Genomic DNA, 17906 nt, shown 5'->3' on the forward strand with positions numbered 1-17906 from the left:
TTAAGTAAAAAGTACTTTTTGTACTTTTACTCAAGAAAAGTACACATTTTTCTGTAATTAGGTATTTAATAATTTTTTATATGCAATATAAAAGCAATACACAGTATGATTCTATGTTTTAGAAGTTACTTTTGTAGTGAACATTTTTTATTAAATAATTTTTTCCCCAGGACAAACACTGATAAAGCACAGATGCTTGGAAAATGTACTTAAAATACTCAAGTAGTGTCCGCCTCTGCTTGTTTCAAGTGCACTAAGATACTACTGAAGTTGAACTATACTTAAATAGTATATTTGTAGTGTATAACTTTTAAAATTTTATTTAACACAAAATTACAAATCTGTTTGCTGATATTTAAGTATATTGAAATACATTCAAGTATACAAAGCTGTGGAACATATTCTGTCTGATGAAGAGAAGCTTCTTGCATTTATGATGTGTAGATTAGATTGTTGTTATGCTCTGCTGGCCGGTTGTCTTGCATCCCCAATAAATAGGCAACAAAAGTGGAAAACACTGCTTCTTGCCAGGGTACACAAGTTTGATCATATAAACCCAGTTTTACCTTGCATCATTTACAAACTATTGCTACTCACTTATAAAGCCCTCTAAATGGTTTTACAAGCACCTACGTATTTAACACAACTAATACAACCCATCCCGCTCCTTAAGATCACAAAACTCCAGACTTTTAGTAGCTCCTTAGGATAGCAAAATCCAGCAAAAAAGGCAGAGCTTTTCCTCTTTATTTGTTTTAGGAACAGAAATATAAGCTGGAACTAGATTTTTACATTTCATGAAGAAATGCGAGTAGTGCATGTCTGTGCAAAACCAGGGTGTTGTGCGTGGTTGCCAGTGTTTTGTTATTGCATTGCTAGAGCTTAAAAAATTTGGCTTCTGAAGTCCTGAAAGAGTAGTACTTTAGATAGTTTGCAACATGTCGTAATACCTGCCCCAAAAATCATAACGTGACCAAGAAAAGTAATCAGAAACAAAAAGTGAATATACTCACAAGCAGTTTATTGAAAATGCACATACTGGATACAGGAGGTCTCTCATTCCAATGCTATTGACCTCATTGCTAATTATTGCTCATTTTTTAATGGCACAAAAATAGAAATACAAATTCCAGCCATGCAAACTCACTACTAACAAGCTTATACAAAACAAGACAAAGCAGTTGTGTCACTAATATACAGAGGAATCACACTGTCAAGAGATGTACTGCAAAAGGTAAGATGATAAAAAACTAAAGTACAAAACGACCGTAATAAAAAAGGACATCACAATAACACGACAGTGACTGTCAAACAACCTTCACACACAAGCAGTGCTTGAATAAACAATTTCAAAAACAAAAACAAAACAGGCTGCATTCCCAGAATGCTGTGCAAATAATCTCCATCGTCTCCTTTAGCGGTCACAAACACATCCACTGTGCATGCTGACATAAAGTTACATTTTACCAGACTCATTCAGCTCACCTTTGCAATAAAAATGCATCTTTATGACCGTGACGATCCATGCCAGCAACCGTACTTCTCTCTTTATCAGTGATCGAAGTTAAAAACATCCAGTGTGCCTTCATCTCTTATCTATTTGATAAGACTTTATGAAATATACTGCACAACCGACTGCATAACAAAACAATTACACTTGATACCAGTGGCAACCACGGATGGGTCGTAAAAACTGATACCGTTATGATACGGGCTGGTGGCTGAAAAACAATCACGATGGATCGGTGTTAAAATGACTCCTGACACAAGGAAGAAAACCGATCCCCAAAACAAGCTTGTATGCAATGGTCATGGGTCACACCGCGTCTTTATATTCCTTAGTCATCTAATGACATTAAAATTACTTCAAAAAGTTTCTTTTATGATGCTTTGCTGAATATGGATATACTGGCAAAATTCCTTACAGTAAAAAATCCAACCCCATCCATCAAAAGTGGGTCTATCTATAGTGTCTTTGAAACCATCGCTGATATCTGACACTGACAAACCAACTACAGCTTAGTTTGGCATTTATCTTCACTTTAATTATATCGTCCGAACGCATATTATATATGTGAGCTATAAACACGGTAAGAGTTACATACAGAGTACTACACATAAAGTTATGTATCATATACATATAAATCAGTGATAGCAAGGTTTACAGCAATAGCTTGTGACAGTCCAACTGCATTTGCTGAGTAGTTTCAGTCAGTCCGATCCGCTCCAAACGTGTAATTACAAAAAAGGAGCACCACCGTAAAACAAGAGTCCTTTCATTTGTAACAAAGAAGCTGAGGGACGAATACACATTATTCAATTCAAAAAACACATACCTACTTATAGTATAGATTTATACAAGTGTACATAAATATAAACTGAGCCATATCGCACTCTTTAAACAGTATCCCATGAATAACGGAAGTGGAGGATCATGACATGGGTGCTTGAAATATGAAGAGCATTCTTGTGGTCTGTGAAAGAGTTCAGTAATGTCTATAATGTTCACCCAACTCAGCACATAACCTCCGTTCACTTCTCAGTATGAGAAAGCTAGAGGTTAAACTGAGAAACTAAAGTCTGAATATCAAACTTAGAGAAGGAAAGACGAAATATTCCTCTAAGTTAGATGACAAGAGGGCATCCTCTTTAGTGAGAAGGGGCAGCAATGCAGCAGGTGATGGATGCGGCTACCGTCACTTTAACTTGAAAGGGTATTGGTTGGGCCTTTGAGGTGATGCAGGGCCCGTCCGATCCGATTGGCTCCAGGCCCCGGGAGCTTTAGATAGACTTGGATGAATCCTGTTTGCTGATGAGGACCTCAAGAAGACGCAGTTTGGCTTTGATGCGTTTGTACTCTTTGTATTCATCCATCATAGGCGTACGGTCTTCCTTTTGAACAGTCCTGTGAGAAAAACATAGCAATGCTGTCATCTTACACAAAATGTAATGCATGTAAGACGCGCTCTTTAAAGGGCACATATTATGCACATACTATACCCCTGTTTACAAGATGTAATTTAAGTCTCTCTTTTTTTTTCAAATACACCACACTTTTGCAGCATAAATTGCAGTTTTCTATGTGCAAAATATGCAGGTTTGCATGATTCCACAATCCCCGCATTTTCGTAGCAAAAAACACATATATCTTAGCAGAAAGTTAAAAGATGTTGCATTAACTTTACACAAGCGCAGCCTTGTCCCATGTTGCCATGGGAACGTTATAAAGTGAGGTGAATATGCAAACAGTTTTTGCAAGTTCCTGCAATTTCATTGCATTAATATCCCGCATATTCCATCGCATTTTTTAAGAGAACGTGCCACAAGATCGAGAACAACATCGAGTGCAACAATCACAAAAAAACAACTCAGCGTTTTTCTGGAAGGACTGCCCTTTGGTTTTATGGGGATTAAAAAAGGAGAGACATTTAATATTTAAAGATGCAATTTGTATAATCCGCGCCACTAGAGGGCGGCAGATCAAATCAATAACAATGACGTAGATTAATGAAGCTCTGAAGCAGCGTAGACTGATGGGATTTGTTGTCTTTAACTCAAACGCTGATGGCCATCAATCAGACAAGAACGAGAAATCACATGAGGTAAAGTAATAAAGTTGTTTAAATGTTGTGTTTGATGACATCGTTTTTTTTTATTATGTAATGTTTCATGTAATGTTCAAAACGCAATTGTTAATCAATCAAAATGAACAAACTTACCATAAAAAAGCGAGTGGCCTGACAGGCGCTATTACTTCCGCTTTTGTCCACAACACTGTTGTCATGTGGTTTTTACGTCAGTAAAGGCAGTAACAAAGGGTAACGTAGATATTAACGTCATTTACAGGCGACTGCACTGCCCCGTGTCACTGTTTAAGGCAGCAATTTTCTCATAATTTACAAGTAGTTGAAAACATTAGAGATAGAGATAGTAATCAGCTGGACAAAATATATAACACCGGACTAGTGGTTATTGGAAATTTTACTGCAAATATCTTACAAATTGTACCTTTAAGTACATGAACGTACTTTTTCTCAAGTAAAAGTACACAATTTTAATGTGATTAGTTATTAAATACATTTTAATATGCAATATTAAAGAATACATAGTATGATTTTATGCTTTAGAATGTAGAAGTAATTTTTTCCCAAGACAAACACCTTAACAAAGCACACAAGCTTGGAAAATGTAACTGATGTAACCAAGTGTTGTCCACCTCTGCTATCAAGTCCAACTAAATTCAATGTAAGCTGATAATAGTCAGTTTTACTGGCATTTTTGCAACATCCGCAATGAGAAAACCAGCCATTTTGTTGAACGTTTGCCACTCGACAGGGCGAGTTCCGGCGTGGTCACATGGAAAAGTGACGTCAATGCATACCCTCTACTGTTTCTCATGTAAAAAAATATATTTCCATGCCTCCTCCCCAATAAAACTCATGCATTTGGATGAAGATACATTTGCGGTGGATGTGTGAGTTTTTATTCGAAACGCCTTATAATGCGCTGCCCGTGTGGTTAATTACACGATCATTCACATGACCAGGATACTTCATTATATGTATATGGAATAGCCTACTGTTGTTTAACTCTTTCACCGCCATTGACGAGATATAAGTTGCGGAAAACGCACTTCCGCAACTTATACAACCCGGAAGTAGCGCCTCACGTGAAAGAGAAAGAACTCCGTGTATGTTTTAAATATGGCTATGCATCTGATCTCTATGAAAAGTCATTCGCAAAAATTGAATTATCTCAGCTTTTTGCTCAAAATTGGGTGTTTTTGAAGAAACCTACCCATGATTGAGAGGTGATTACAAGAGAACTAATGAAGGTAGGATGAAACGTTTTTTTTTTTTTTTGAAAGCAGAGGTTCTGTTCTTTCATCTGATACAGTATATTGTTTGTTTATATATTTAAAGAAGAACATTTTCTGGAAGGCATTAAACTTTTGTGAAAATCATAAAAAATGCTGGCGCTGGCTGGCAACTTTTTTTTTAAATGCTGGCGGGGAAAGAGTTAATTGAATACATTTTAAAATTGTATTTAGCACTTGTTGCTGCTGCTAACAGACATTTTAAAAGTTTTCGTGATTTTCTTCTCTTTATTAACAGCTATGAAAGATTGTGCCCATTATATCAGTTAAGAAGATGTCAAAGTTTAAAATGCTCGCAAAGAAAGACGCATCTCTGATGCAGAATAAACGCGATTCACATTACCATACCGTGCTTTTTAGTGGTATAAAAGGAAGTGCAGAATTAATTTTGCATTAATCCCCTTTTATAAACTCAAGAGTTATGGATTCGGACAGCAATTACATTACCACACGACCTTGGTTTTGGTCAAAAAACTGTAGGTAATTCGGAGGAGAATTTTTACGTAGGTGGTCAGAGGAAAAACACAGACATTCTGGATTCAGTCAGCAAAAAAATCTGTGACTACCCCCTGTATAAGATTAAAATATCTTACATCCCCATGAGATACAATTACTGTCCGAATAGGGCTTTATATATAAAAAAAAAATCATGATTTCCTGTAGTCCAAATTAGTCTTGCAACCAGCTGTGCTGACCTTCTGTCACACATGAAACGATGAATTGTGTAACCCACCTGCCGTTCTGCTGATAAAATTCATCTTCGAATTCTCTGATGGTCTTCCTCAGTTTCTTCTTCTCTGCTCTGGCCTTCCACAGTTGTTCCAGGAGTTCGGGCCTATGGGATACAGGTGCCATTACGCTACTGGATGTCCATAAATGGAGCTGTATTGCTTAACGCTCTTAACACCATAGCAACAGGAAACAGTAGTCAGGAAACCCACATATGCTGCCCTGAGCAGGAAATAACCTTTATACAGCATTTGACGAGTACAGCTGGTTAACTCGAGTTGATAGCAAGGTGACAAGGAGGTCTGTGGCACCTGATACGGCACACTCGACTACACCTGGCTGCTCAAGCAGTTGTTTTTCTTCATAATGGATTAAGGCTTGATCCAGGCCACAGACTCTCCAGACCTGTGCCAGGGACTATAAATAGATCTCATATGACCAGAGCAAAAGTCCAATGCTACGGGACGGTGTGTGCATAGATGCACGTGCACATGACAATCAAGTTCTCAGTTTTTTGCTCATTTACATTTTGTACTTTTTGGACTTGGACTTTTTACAATCATCTTGTAAGTCAACATTACATAAGTCACAAAACACCCAATTACTTTGTAATTTGGTGACTTAGACAGATAGGAATATGAAAAGAGGCAATACTGTACACAGTTTGTCCGAAGACTTACATAGAGGAGGCGTTTGAACTTGACAGGCGCAGATCAAAATTGAGCTTCCCAGAGCTCAGGACGGTCTCCTGTGACGGCTGCTTGGAGCTGGTCTGGGCCACGGGGTCCATGATGATCTCGGACCCCTCGTCCTGCATCTCTTCATTTTCCTGCTGCCCCCTGCTCTCGTCCTCCTCTTCTTCTTCGATCTCACCGCAGAAGTGGGCGGTCTCGCCCTCGATGATGGGCTGTAACATCTGATTGCGCCGTTTGCTGGAGGGAGATGCCTGCGAGAAAGAGGAGAAGATTGTTATTTTGGTTTCTCTGGCCGTGAGTCAAATATACACAAATTTCTAGCCAATGTACACGACTCTAAAAGAATTGACATAATGGTTCAAATTAGGATCACGGGGTCTTACTATGATGGGTGTGATGCTGACACGGGTGAGCATCTGTTTGACAAGCCGATATCTGTCATACAAGTGCTTCACAATCAATCGTTCCTCTCGGGTGACCTGCAGGAAAGCAGTTTTGTTAGCCAGCGTGTACGTAGTGCGCTGTGTCGTGGGTTTGTGTGTTTGAGACACTTACAGGGCGCCCGTGGAATCCCTCATAATACAGCAGGTTCTTCTGCAAGACCGTTTTCTCACAAAAAAGCTCCTCCTTGGTCATTTTCTGTATGGATGTATGTTATATTTTAGGGCCTTTTCAAGGGACTCCTTTGAATAAAAGCATTACGCACATCTATGTAACTCACCCTGATGTCCTCCGGCCAGCCGTCCTCTTCTCTCTTGGCTTTGATGCGTTGTTGAATGATCTCTAGCGTCTCCTCTCGGGTTGGCCGGTGACCCCGTGCCTCGCTCTCCGCGGGGCCCTCGTGAGCCGGCTGCTCAAGCGTGGAGCCGAAACTCTTGGGAAGAGTGTTACTGCGTGGACGCGTCTGTGTAGATAGCTCGCTCTCGATCTTGTGTTTGGCATCTGGGTGAGAGAGAAAATTAAAAGTTGAATTTAAAAGGTTTGCAACGACTTGTGGCCACACAAAGTGAAAGAAACACAAGTGGTTAAACTCATAAACAATCCATCAGTAGTGTACTGACAATCACATCTGAGGAGAGCGTAACATCTTTGGGCTTTGAGCCCTGAACCCCATCACCTTTCAAAATTACATTCTTTAAAAAAATAACACACACTTCAGATGTCTAAGGAAGCTGAGACACGTGGTTGAGAGCGTCCCGTAGGGGGAATGCGTCTGCGAGACCTCGGTCAAAGAGACAGTTAAGATAGTTAAGAGAGAACAGAGAGGGTCAAACTCAAGTCTACTTACTGCAGCTCATGTGTACTTACAGAAGAGGGGTGCCTGTCTAGAGGCATTGAGGGGGCGTGACAGTGTAAAATGGGGTGTGTTCGGGACGGAGGAAGAGGACGAGTGGCGTCTGAGTGACTGAAGCACAGCCTGGTGCCTCAGGGAACCTTTGGGCAAGGGGTGCTGTCGTCCTGTCGGCGCGGGCCGTCCGAGTGGATTTAGTTAAAGAAAGAGAGAGACTTTATACGACAGTGCACCTCTGATTGGGGGCATCAAATGGAAATGGATGATGGGAAGTGTGGGGGCCAATCACAATGGACCAATACAGTGAGTGGAGGGGTCTTCAGTAGAGTATGAGGGTGGTCCCATGAAAGAGAGCCCCGGAGCCTCTACAAGCATGCAGTGATGGGTGCACTCCTCCCCTTTACCCCAGTGGGGATAGGGGAGCAAGCCAGAACCAGGCTGCCCAATGACACTGGCTTAAAAAAACCCAGACCCAAATACTCTAACTGCTCACACGGCCGCTCATTGCCTGGACTCAGTGTGGTGCTTCTTACCTTTGAGCTGCCTGCGGATTTTGGTGAGGTCGGTCATCCACTTGAGCACCTTTGGATCAGCTGCCCTTTCAGCGTGAGACGGCTGCAATTGACAAATGGTGAGCATTTAGTTTTTTGTCTTAATATAACAGTGATAGACTTCTATTCATGCATTTGTTTTACATTCAGATTTTTACACTTTATGAAGTACACATGAGTTATGCTTGTTCAGAGGTGCTACATTGAAGTGCCGGTGTGCGGTTAGTTACTTTCTAGTGTATACTATATTCTTATCTGTAGACAAGGCTTTGGTGATTTTGGTGCCATGGCAAAACTCAGAAAATATTACAAATATTACAATGATGCTAACGTGTTAAGCATGATTTATAGTTTACACATTTTTTACATTAACACAATTTGGCAGATGCTATTTTCCAAAGCGACTTACAGTGTATTACAAGGTATACATTGTTATTTTTATCTTTATGCTAACATGAATTAACATGATGTTAACACGATTTAACATGATGTTAACATGGTTAAGCTGGATGCCAAGGCGGTTTAGCATGCCGCCAACGCGGTTTTGCATGTCGCCAACACAATGCATGACTCCAACACAATTTAGCATGACGCCAACACAATTTAGCATGATGACAACACATTTTAACATGATGCCAACACAGTTTAACATGTTTTAGCTGGATGTTAACATGATTTAACATGATTTAGTTGGATTACAACACGATTTAGCTGGATACTAACATGATTTAACATGCTGTTAACATGATATAACATGACGTAAAAGTGATTTAACATGATGCCAACGTGATTTTGCATGATGCCAAAGCGATCTGGCATGACGCCAACACAATTTGGCATGACGCCAACGCGATTTAACATGATGCCAATGCAATATAGCATGACCCCAAGACGGTTTAACATGAAGCCAACATAGTTTAAAATGAAGCCAACACGATTTAGCATGCCGCCAACGCGATTTAGCATGCCGCCAACGCGGTTTGGCATGCCGCCAACTAGGGCTGCATGATTAATCGAAAAAGAATCACGATCTCGATTCATACATGTATGCGATCTTCATTTTAAATGACGGCGATTCACTTGCATATACAGTATTTCCTTGTATTCAGATTCTGCGTTTACGTGTTCACGTATTTAGATTACAATCCAAGAATATCAGTCAAACTTGCTAACACACACTCATACAGGGTAAAACCAAACCCTATTCATTCACCAATCAGACCCGATCGTTTCTTTCCTCTCTCTCATCTCATTTGCGGCGTTCCGCTGTCACTCGCGTGACGTATAACAAGGCGGCAGACCTAAACACAGTCGATTTGGAGCGGCAATTTTCACCAAAAAGAGAGGATTGACGAGCGTCATTGTGGAAAATCCTGGTGGCGACGGAGAAACTGAAGATGCAACAACAATGGTTCCGAAAGAAGGCAAGGAAATTATTTACCTCAGGACCTACCTAAATCGGAAGGCTGGAACCTCCGGAGGTCGCATATGCAGGCTGTATACGTCATCAAGCCTGGTTCATTTGAGTTAACGGAGCATTACATTCGCAAGTCATAAACATACTTCAACAATTTATTATTAACTAAAAATATTAGTCATCTTTATAACGTTAATTGTTAATATTCTGAAATTATGATGCGCAGTTTAGAAATGCGACCTCCATAGAGGCTGCAGCCTTCAGATTGAGAAACGGCCTCTGTGTCACCGCCACAAGTTCTCCATTAGAAAGGGTTTTTAGCATGAGGGGAACATTGTTACATGTCTGCGTTTCTCTCTGATGCCTCAAAATGTTGATCGTTTAGTCTTTTAAAGGTTTAACGTTAGTGTTTTTAAAGTTTTAAGGTTGGCCAGTTTGATAGTACAAAAAGCACAGGTGCAATTTAGCAGCTAACGTTAACAAATTTTAAATTACTCTAAATTTTAAGGGGTCTAAAATAAGAAAGAGACTTTTAAGACACGTTATTATACTGAAAGTTCTGTAGCACGTTTTTTTTAGTTAAGTGCATAATAAATGTTTTTGTAAAAAAAAGAGAATCGGGTGAGAGAATCGGGATCTCAATTCCCATGGAAAAAATCGTGATTCACATTTTAGCTTGAATCGTGCAGCCCTACCGCCAACGCGGTTAAGCATGACGCCAACGCGGTTAAGCATGCCGACAACGCGGTAAGCATGCCGACAACGCGGTTAAGCATGCCGCCAACGCGGTTAAGCATGACGCCAACACGGTTAAGCATGACGCCAACACGGTTAAGCATGACGCCAACACGGTTAAGCATGACGCCAACACGGTTAAGCATGACGCCAACACGAATTAGCATGACGCCAACACGAATTAACATGACGCCAACACGAATTAGCATGACGCCAACACGCATTAACATGATTTACCTGGATGCTAACACGTTTTAAGCTGAAAGCTAACACGTTTTAGCTGGATATAGTACATATAATTATTATGCAGTTTTAATAAAGTGAGTCGACTAATCTTTCGAACCTTGTAGTTTCTTTCCTTCTCAAACTGCTCCTCAAACTGCTTGATTTTCTTCTTTAAGCTCTGGAGTTTCTTGGTGAGCTGATGGGTGTCTCCCTTCATACTGTCTTTGAGAGTGAGGGAGGCACGGCGAGGCCTGTGAGATGACACAACCCAAAGTGTAAGAATAACAATGAATATAAATAAAAAATTGAAACCGTTGTATTTTATGAATGGACATATACAGTCCAGCTATAACATTAAAATTCCTTCGTCCCAATTACAGTTGGTGTCTTTACATTACATAAAAAACTAGGCTACATAATATTTGCCCCGAATTGTTATAAAGAAACATTAATCTCACCCAAGACTGGAGGATACTTTGAGTATAGGCACAAAGTTGTTCAAGTCTAATCTACATACAAAGTCTGCAGTTTGTGGTGTGGTTTCAAATAACAAACAATCAATACTGGTCTATTAACTAGTTTATCTAAATTTAAGGGTGAGTGATTTCTGTACTCGCCTCCCACAGGACAGCGCTTTGGTGGAGGATGTGCCATCATGGTCCTGTTGTAGGAACCTCTGACTGTGGCCAAAGTCGAGGAAGCGTCGGTCCAGTAAGGGTTGGGCATCCTCTTCAAGAGGAAGGGGAATCATGCGAGCCGCCAGCGGAGACAGCTGGGCTTCTCCTAACTCGGTCTCCTCTTGCCATGACATGAACACTGGCATGGGGTCTTCCAAAAACACAGAGAGATGCACATGTTGTAATGAACTGATTTAGACATTATTAATCACACCTTTAACCTTTAAAAGAGATTAATTGCAACCCTAAATACAACACCAGGATAGAAACACCTGGTCTGAGAGGAGGGTCAAAAATGAGTGTCGGGGTGCCCAAAACACTACACTGAGGACCTGGTGAGTAAGCTGCAGAAAACATTACTGTGTGGACAGGGATGACGCTTGCTGTGTTACATATGGAGAAATGGTTATACAATACAGTGTCACGCACATAAGCAAACACACACATTCACACAAAAAAAAGTAAAAAAATACATTTATAAGATGCTTCATTGCTTCCGAATGAGCAATGGTAGCGATGGTTATTCGTCATGCCTGATGAAGGAAAACATGCTCACAATAGAAGTCACATGGCCCTGGAATTGGGAAAGACAGGGAATGTACTGGATGAAAATGTAGCTGAGAAATATCTGGATTTCTGACACGGTGGAAAATAAAGTAAATTGATGCATTTGCTGACAGCTGGTAAAAAACTGGAGCTAGCTACAACTAACTGGGATACGTTCAGGTTTTCACACAGGGTAAATAAATCACTATTATAATAGTGTATACTAGCATAATCGCAGTGTTTATTACTGCATTAGTAAGTAATAAACTGCATTACTGCATATAGAATAGTATAGTTTATGGCCTTTCTTATTGCTGCTTATCTTGGCAGATTTAGCTTTTGGCAGTCGCAAGTTTCATTCTGCCGTGTTACATTCTAGTAATAAACATGTAGAAAGAGTGAAAAAGGTGAGTGAAGCAAGGCTTTTATTGGATCGTTGTCTTAAAACAAGTAGCAAGTCGCAACGGTGTGCACGTGTTGCAAACGTACTGCGGCACAGAGCCAATCAATGTGTAAAAGGAGACCTGTGGTGTAAAGGGAGGGAGTTGGAATCGAATTTGGGTTCAGACCAAGCAATTAAATCATGTGTGAAAACAGCCTGACAGGAGCAGCAGGTAACAGATGAGCGGAGGGGCTGTGGAGAAGACACTTACCGCTCCCTTCTCTCTGCAGGTGCATACATGTGAAGTCAATGAGGGGAAATGTGGCGGGGCATGATGCTGATCGGGCATGGGACGAAAAAGAGAGAGATAGCACAGAAGAGTGCGGTGAACTGTCAGCCTCTCACACACAGACATATTCACATTCACACACACAAAGCTTTGTTTTACTACATGAGGACATTTTCTCACACTAACCTGTGGACAACAATACATTTGAAGCAAAAACATAGAGGTACTAAAACATAAAATAATGTTTTTGAAATTTGGCTTGGATTATTACACCAGAATGAGAGTATAGTTCCTAGCCATGTCTGTCAAGAAAATCACAACTTTTAATTTTCTGTCGGTCTTAGTACACAATGTAACTACAGAAGAGTCAAGTTTTAAATAGGAAACATATCAAAACTTAACTTTGGTTGTTTTTTTAAGTGCGATGCTAATGGTCCAATCAGATTCAATGGATTATGCTAAGCTATGCTAAAAGTGCTACCGCCAGACCCGGACATCGGCTGAATGTATTCCAAAACATCCCTTTAAGCATTCAGTTTTTGCACAGAAATATTTTTTATGCAAATGTTTTTCATCATTTGCAAATAATAAACATTGAGGTGATTAATAAATTGAGTTTACCTTCCTGCTCAGTGTCCATAAACATGCTCTGGCTCAGAGACTGAGGGTCACCGGTTAGCTCGGTGGGCTCTGTATTAGCGTTCAGGTCACACCCGCCGGGCTCCTGTGAGTCATTGATGGGGTTTGGTTAGAGACTTAACCTCTCAATATAGAAAAACAGACAAGAGTTGTGTATTACTCAAATATACTCACACAGGTGGCGTCTTCAGCCTGATCCATCTGCTCATTGTCTGGGTAGTTCTCCAGTCTGTGTGAAGATGAAACAGAAATGACTGTGACGTGTGGTGATGACAGTTGTGAGTGTGACCAGTGAATAAACCGAGATACTCCATGCAAACTCTTGTCATGTCTTTCACGGAAAATGTACAGTAACAGTCATGTGATTTATCAATAGGGGTGTATAACAGGCTATTTCTGTACACGGAGCACACAATGTGGCAAGATTTATGTGCATCTAAAGTGTACGGTTTCATATTATACAGACTTACAGAGCATAACTATATAATGTACACTTTCAGATACAATGGGGTACAAAAACTGTCACTGGGATGGGGACCCTTTAAAAAGTCCTAATATGTACCATTTAGGTACATTTATGTATACATTTGGTACCAATATGTACCTTTTGGCGGTTTTCCATTGCATAGTCCCCATGGTTTAGTTTGGGTCGTGTCGGGTCAGCTCACCTCACTTTGGCTTGGTTAGCTTTTCCAACGAGTTTAGTAACACTTCGTAGTGGGAGGGATTATAGGCGTGTCGTTATATTTATTTGCGCTGCCTTCTGCTGTGACATCATACAAGTAAGAGCGTCGTTCATTCCCATACATTCATTTATTTCTCAGTCCGCCACAAAATTAAAAGTGACCACCACAAATAGATGTTTGCACCTCGCGTTTATCGCTACCACTGTCTCACATGACAGTTTCTGTACAAACACCCATGGCGTTAACCAACGGCGCTCCGCTGAGCCTCATTGAAGTTGCATTTAAGCATTTATAATGCTGACGTGCTCGTCGCGAATGTTCGCCACAAACTGCAAGTCTGGAAAAAACAGTTATGCTGTCTGTGGATGTTTTTCATCGCTAAAAGGGAGTTTGGGAACTTATAGCAGAGCACAGATGACAACAGCTAATGCTAATCTTTTACATTATAGCGATGACGCTGGTAGTTACAATTCTCTCAGACCAATCAGTGATCTACAGTGTTTTCGAGTCAAGTTTGGTATCGGCTCGGGTCGCTTGGAACCCCAACCGAGGTGGTACGAAAAAAGTATTGGGTACCACGTACTGCACCTAATAAAAAAGCTCCCAAAAGTAAGCTGACCCGACCCAAACTAAACCAAACTGTGGGGTACTATGCAATGGAAATGCGCAATTATACAGATTTTTTAGGTATAAAGATATACACTGCAAAAAATGATTTTCAAGATAATAAATTTTTAGTATTTTTGTCTTGTTTTCAGTAAAAATGTCAAAAAATTCTTAAATTAAGGATGCTTTTTCTTGATGAGCAAAACGACCCAAGAAAATAAGTCTAGTTTCTAGACCAAAAATATCAAATTTAAGTGATTTTGTGAATAAAACAAGCAAAAAAATCTGTCAATGGGGTAAGCAAAAAAATCTTGAAAAATTATTTTAAACATCAAATTGAAGAAAAATTTAAGAAAAATTTGCTTACCCCATTGGCAGATTTTTTTGCTTGTTTTTTGCACAAAATCACTTAAATGTGATATTTTTGGTCTAAAAACTAGACTTATTTTCTTGGGTCGTTTTGTTCATCAAGAAAAGGCATCTTTATTTAAGAAGTTTTCTTGAAAATAATTTTTTGCAGTGTACTTTTTGAAAGAGTACCACCCCAGTGACAGCTTTTGTACCTTCATTTCTAGGCTCAGTTTATGAAAGTATTTTGTTTTTACAAAAGCATGATTTGAAATTTATTAGCAGAAAATAAGGCATTTCTATTGTCATACGGCATATATAAAGGATTTTGTATATTCTCTCATAACAAGTTATAAGAAACTTTTAAATTAATAGATTTCCTGCTTATGATTTGTGGTTTACACAGAAATGGGCATGCCTGAGTCTACCCACATACTTTGGAGTAAATTAATAAAAATTATAAAATTGTACAGAAAACTTTATTTATTTATTTATTTATTTGCGGCATACGTTAGAAAATAAAAATATGTTTAACCCTTTAAACTCTGTGGATTCGCCGGTGGGGTTAAAAAGTACATCACATTTAAAATATATGTACATGGGATGAGGAAATTATTTTGAAATTAGTTCACATTTTTTGTATAAAAACTAGACTAATTTTCTTAAGTCATTTAGCTAATCAAGAAAATAAATCTTGATTTAAGATTTTTTTTAATGATTTCTACTGAAAACAAAACAAAAATACTAGTAAGAAAGTCATTTTTTGCAGTGTAACTACAACATTAAATGTTTTTTAGTTGTTAGGTAACAATGAATTCATGTTTTGAGTCATGTTGTAGTTAATGATGACTCTTCATTAGTTTCTGATTAGTACATGCCTTAACTAAGCATTACTTCATATTTAAGTAAGAATTAATTTAAGTATTAGTTTATTATGATTCATTCAAGTTTACGTTTGATGTATTTAAAGCTATATTTGTTTGCGTTTACTCAACTGGTGGTCTGACCTAAACAAGAAAGGTTCATATTTCTGACACATTTTAAAGGACAACACTGTGTAAACTTGAGCTTCTGTAGCGACAACTGTTCACACACTGACTGTGTTTTCAAGCAAACATTTTTAAGCTAACCTTTCTGTGTTGAGATCATCTGCATCTACAAGAGTCTCTGTGTCAAGGTCCATTCCAGAACTTTCCTCCGTGGCAGGACTGCTGATCTGAGAACCTTGAGATCCCTGAGGGCAAGAAAGGATTCACTATTATAATGAGCTCCTTAATATCCATTATATGCAAGTTCATACACAAACAGTGTGGAAACTGGAGATACAGCCAAATGCTCCTGAAGTCATTTGAATGTGTGTTCAGACAAGAAGAAGCTTGCATGTTTACTGACAACTGCGTCTCAAGGTTGGCAGCCGATGAGATTGTTTTCTGAAAGAGGGGGGCATTGTCATTCCTCAGGGTTTCGCTATAAAGGGAACATGACCCAATTCCTATGTCTGTAACCTGTGGCCAGGCCACAAGATCTCTGGGGCATGTGTGGAGGTTAGGGAGGCCTCCCCCAGAGGCTGTTATTCAGGGTTACCCGAACATGAGACACCTTTTCACATTGCATTGCCTAAAGAGAGTCTCTTTATCTTTAGCTCGGGCAACGGTTCCTCTGTACTCCTCCAGTGAAATGCCATCATCTTGTTACTTCATTAGAAAGTGCTGTATCTGACAGTATCTTAAACACAGGAAATGATTGCTTGTACCTGTTGAGAACACAGTTCATCTGACTAAGAACTGTTTATCTAATATGCAAGTCCTTGTTTCTCACGCCTCCACAGCAAAAAAAAGACTTTCTTACTTAGTATTTTTGTCTTGTTTTTAGTAGAAATATCAAAAAATTCTTAAATTAAGAATTCTTAAATTTTCTTAATGAGCAAAAGAATCCAAGAAAATAAATCTAGTTTTTAGACAATAAACACAAAATCGAAGTAAACATCAGCTTAAACATGCAAAAAATCTGACAAAAGAAAAATTTCTTGAAATTAGTTATAACACTTAATTCAAGAAAAAATTGCTTACCCCATTGGCAGACTTTTTTGCTTGTTTCAAGCACAAAATCACTTAAATTTGATATTTTCTGTCTTAAACTAGACTTATTTTCTTAGGTCATTTTGCTCATCAAGAAAATCCACTTTATTTTAAGAATTTTTAGATATTTTTCTTGAAAACAAGACAAAAATACGAAGTAAAAAAATTCATTTTTTTGCAGTGTCTGTGGGGGAAAAGCTCTGCTGCACTGCAAAAAATTATTTTCAAGAAAACATTTTCTTTGTGATTTTTTCTTGTTTTCAGTAAAAATATCTAAAAATTCTTAAATTAAGATGCTTTTTCTTTTCAATGGGGTAAGCAAATTTGTCTTGAATTTTTCTTGAAATTATTGTTTAAGAAAAATGTTCAAGATTTTTTGCTTACCTCATTGGCAGATTTTTTTTTGCTTGTTTAATCCACAAATTCACTTAAATTTGATTTTTTTTGACTTATTTTCTTAGGTTATTTTGCTCATAAAGAAAATGCATCTTGACTTGAGAATTTTTAGATATTTGGGGTTGGATACAAATATATTTTTTAGAATACCCTCCTTGTACTGTATCCTATGTGATATCCGTGCAGAACAAAAAATAAATAAATAAATAATTAAAAAAAAATAATTAAAAAATTAAATAAAACAAGACACAAAATACTAACTAAGAAAGTCATTTTTTGCAGTGTACTACCAGACCATTAAGTCTGCAAGTTCAAGAACGATTCAAGAATGAATCAATCTGATATGTAAATGAACATTTCAGTCCAGTTTAGCTTAATAATAAAATCTAGTTTGAAGAAAACCTCCTTTACCAATCCAGTTTTCCAGATAGCAACTCACTTTACTGAGCTTTTTTGTTTTTTTTATGTAATTTCTGAATCTATACAGATATGGTAAATTTGTTGTAAACTATTGGTTTAACTCCTTTTACCTCACTGCTCTCTGAGGGCAGGCCATCCTCGCTTGTTTTCTCCGGGAGAGGTTCAGTTTCGGCATCAGATTCAGACTGCACATCTTCCTGATCCTCTGGTGTTTTCGGAGTAGGGCTGTTTCTGTAGAGGCAAACAGACACAGATTTGTATCACAAGCCAAACAATGTTGTCAGGTTTAGCAACACGTAAATAAACATCAGGGTCAGCGT

At 38.7% G+C, this 17906-nt stretch overlaps 1 protein-coding gene across 5 annotated transcripts in view; it reads right to left on the bottom strand.

Annotated features, from left to right (window-relative positions):
* Positions 1–1000: 1000 nt before the first annotated feature.
* fam13b (family with sequence similarity 13 member B) overlaps positions 1001–17906 on the bottom strand; it is a 50016-nt gene continuing 33110 nt past the window's right edge. For 3 of the 5 annotated variants that reach the window (XM_065266596.2, XM_065266594.1, XM_065266595.1), the window contains 15 exons: positions 17697–17817; positions 15823–15926; positions 13227–13281; positions 13035–13137; positions 12396–12461; positions 11137–11347; positions 10638–10770; positions 8125–8206; positions 7609–7758; positions 7022–7242; positions 6856–6939; positions 6684–6779; positions 6286–6551; positions 5610–5711; positions 1001–2905 (listed from right to left, as the gene is read on the bottom strand). In XM_065266596.2, the coding sequence (XP_065122668.1) occupies positions 2782–2905; positions 5610–5711; positions 6286–6551; positions 6684–6779; positions 6856–6939; positions 7022–7242; positions 7609–7758; positions 8125–8206; positions 10638–10770; positions 11137–11347; positions 12396–12461; positions 13035–13137; positions 13227–13281; positions 15823–15926; positions 17697–17817 (1918 nt within the window). In that variant the 3' untranslated portion in view covers positions 1001–2781. The remainder of the gene's footprint in view (positions 2906–5609; positions 5712–6285; positions 6552–6683; positions 6780–6855; positions 6940–7021; positions 7243–7608; positions 7759–8124; positions 8207–10637; positions 10771–11136; positions 11348–12395; positions 12462–13034; positions 13138–13226; positions 13282–15822; positions 15927–17696; positions 17818–17906) is intronic. The other 2 variants (XM_065266597.1, XM_065266599.1) reach the window with 2 other exon arrangements.

This window comes from Paramisgurnus dabryanus, chromosome 16 (genome assembly GCF_030506205.2).
Source record: "Paramisgurnus dabryanus chromosome 16, PD_genome_1.1, whole genome shotgun sequence".
Classification (NCBI taxonomy): Eukaryota; Metazoa; Chordata; class Actinopteri; order Cypriniformes; family Cobitidae; genus Paramisgurnus; species Paramisgurnus dabryanus.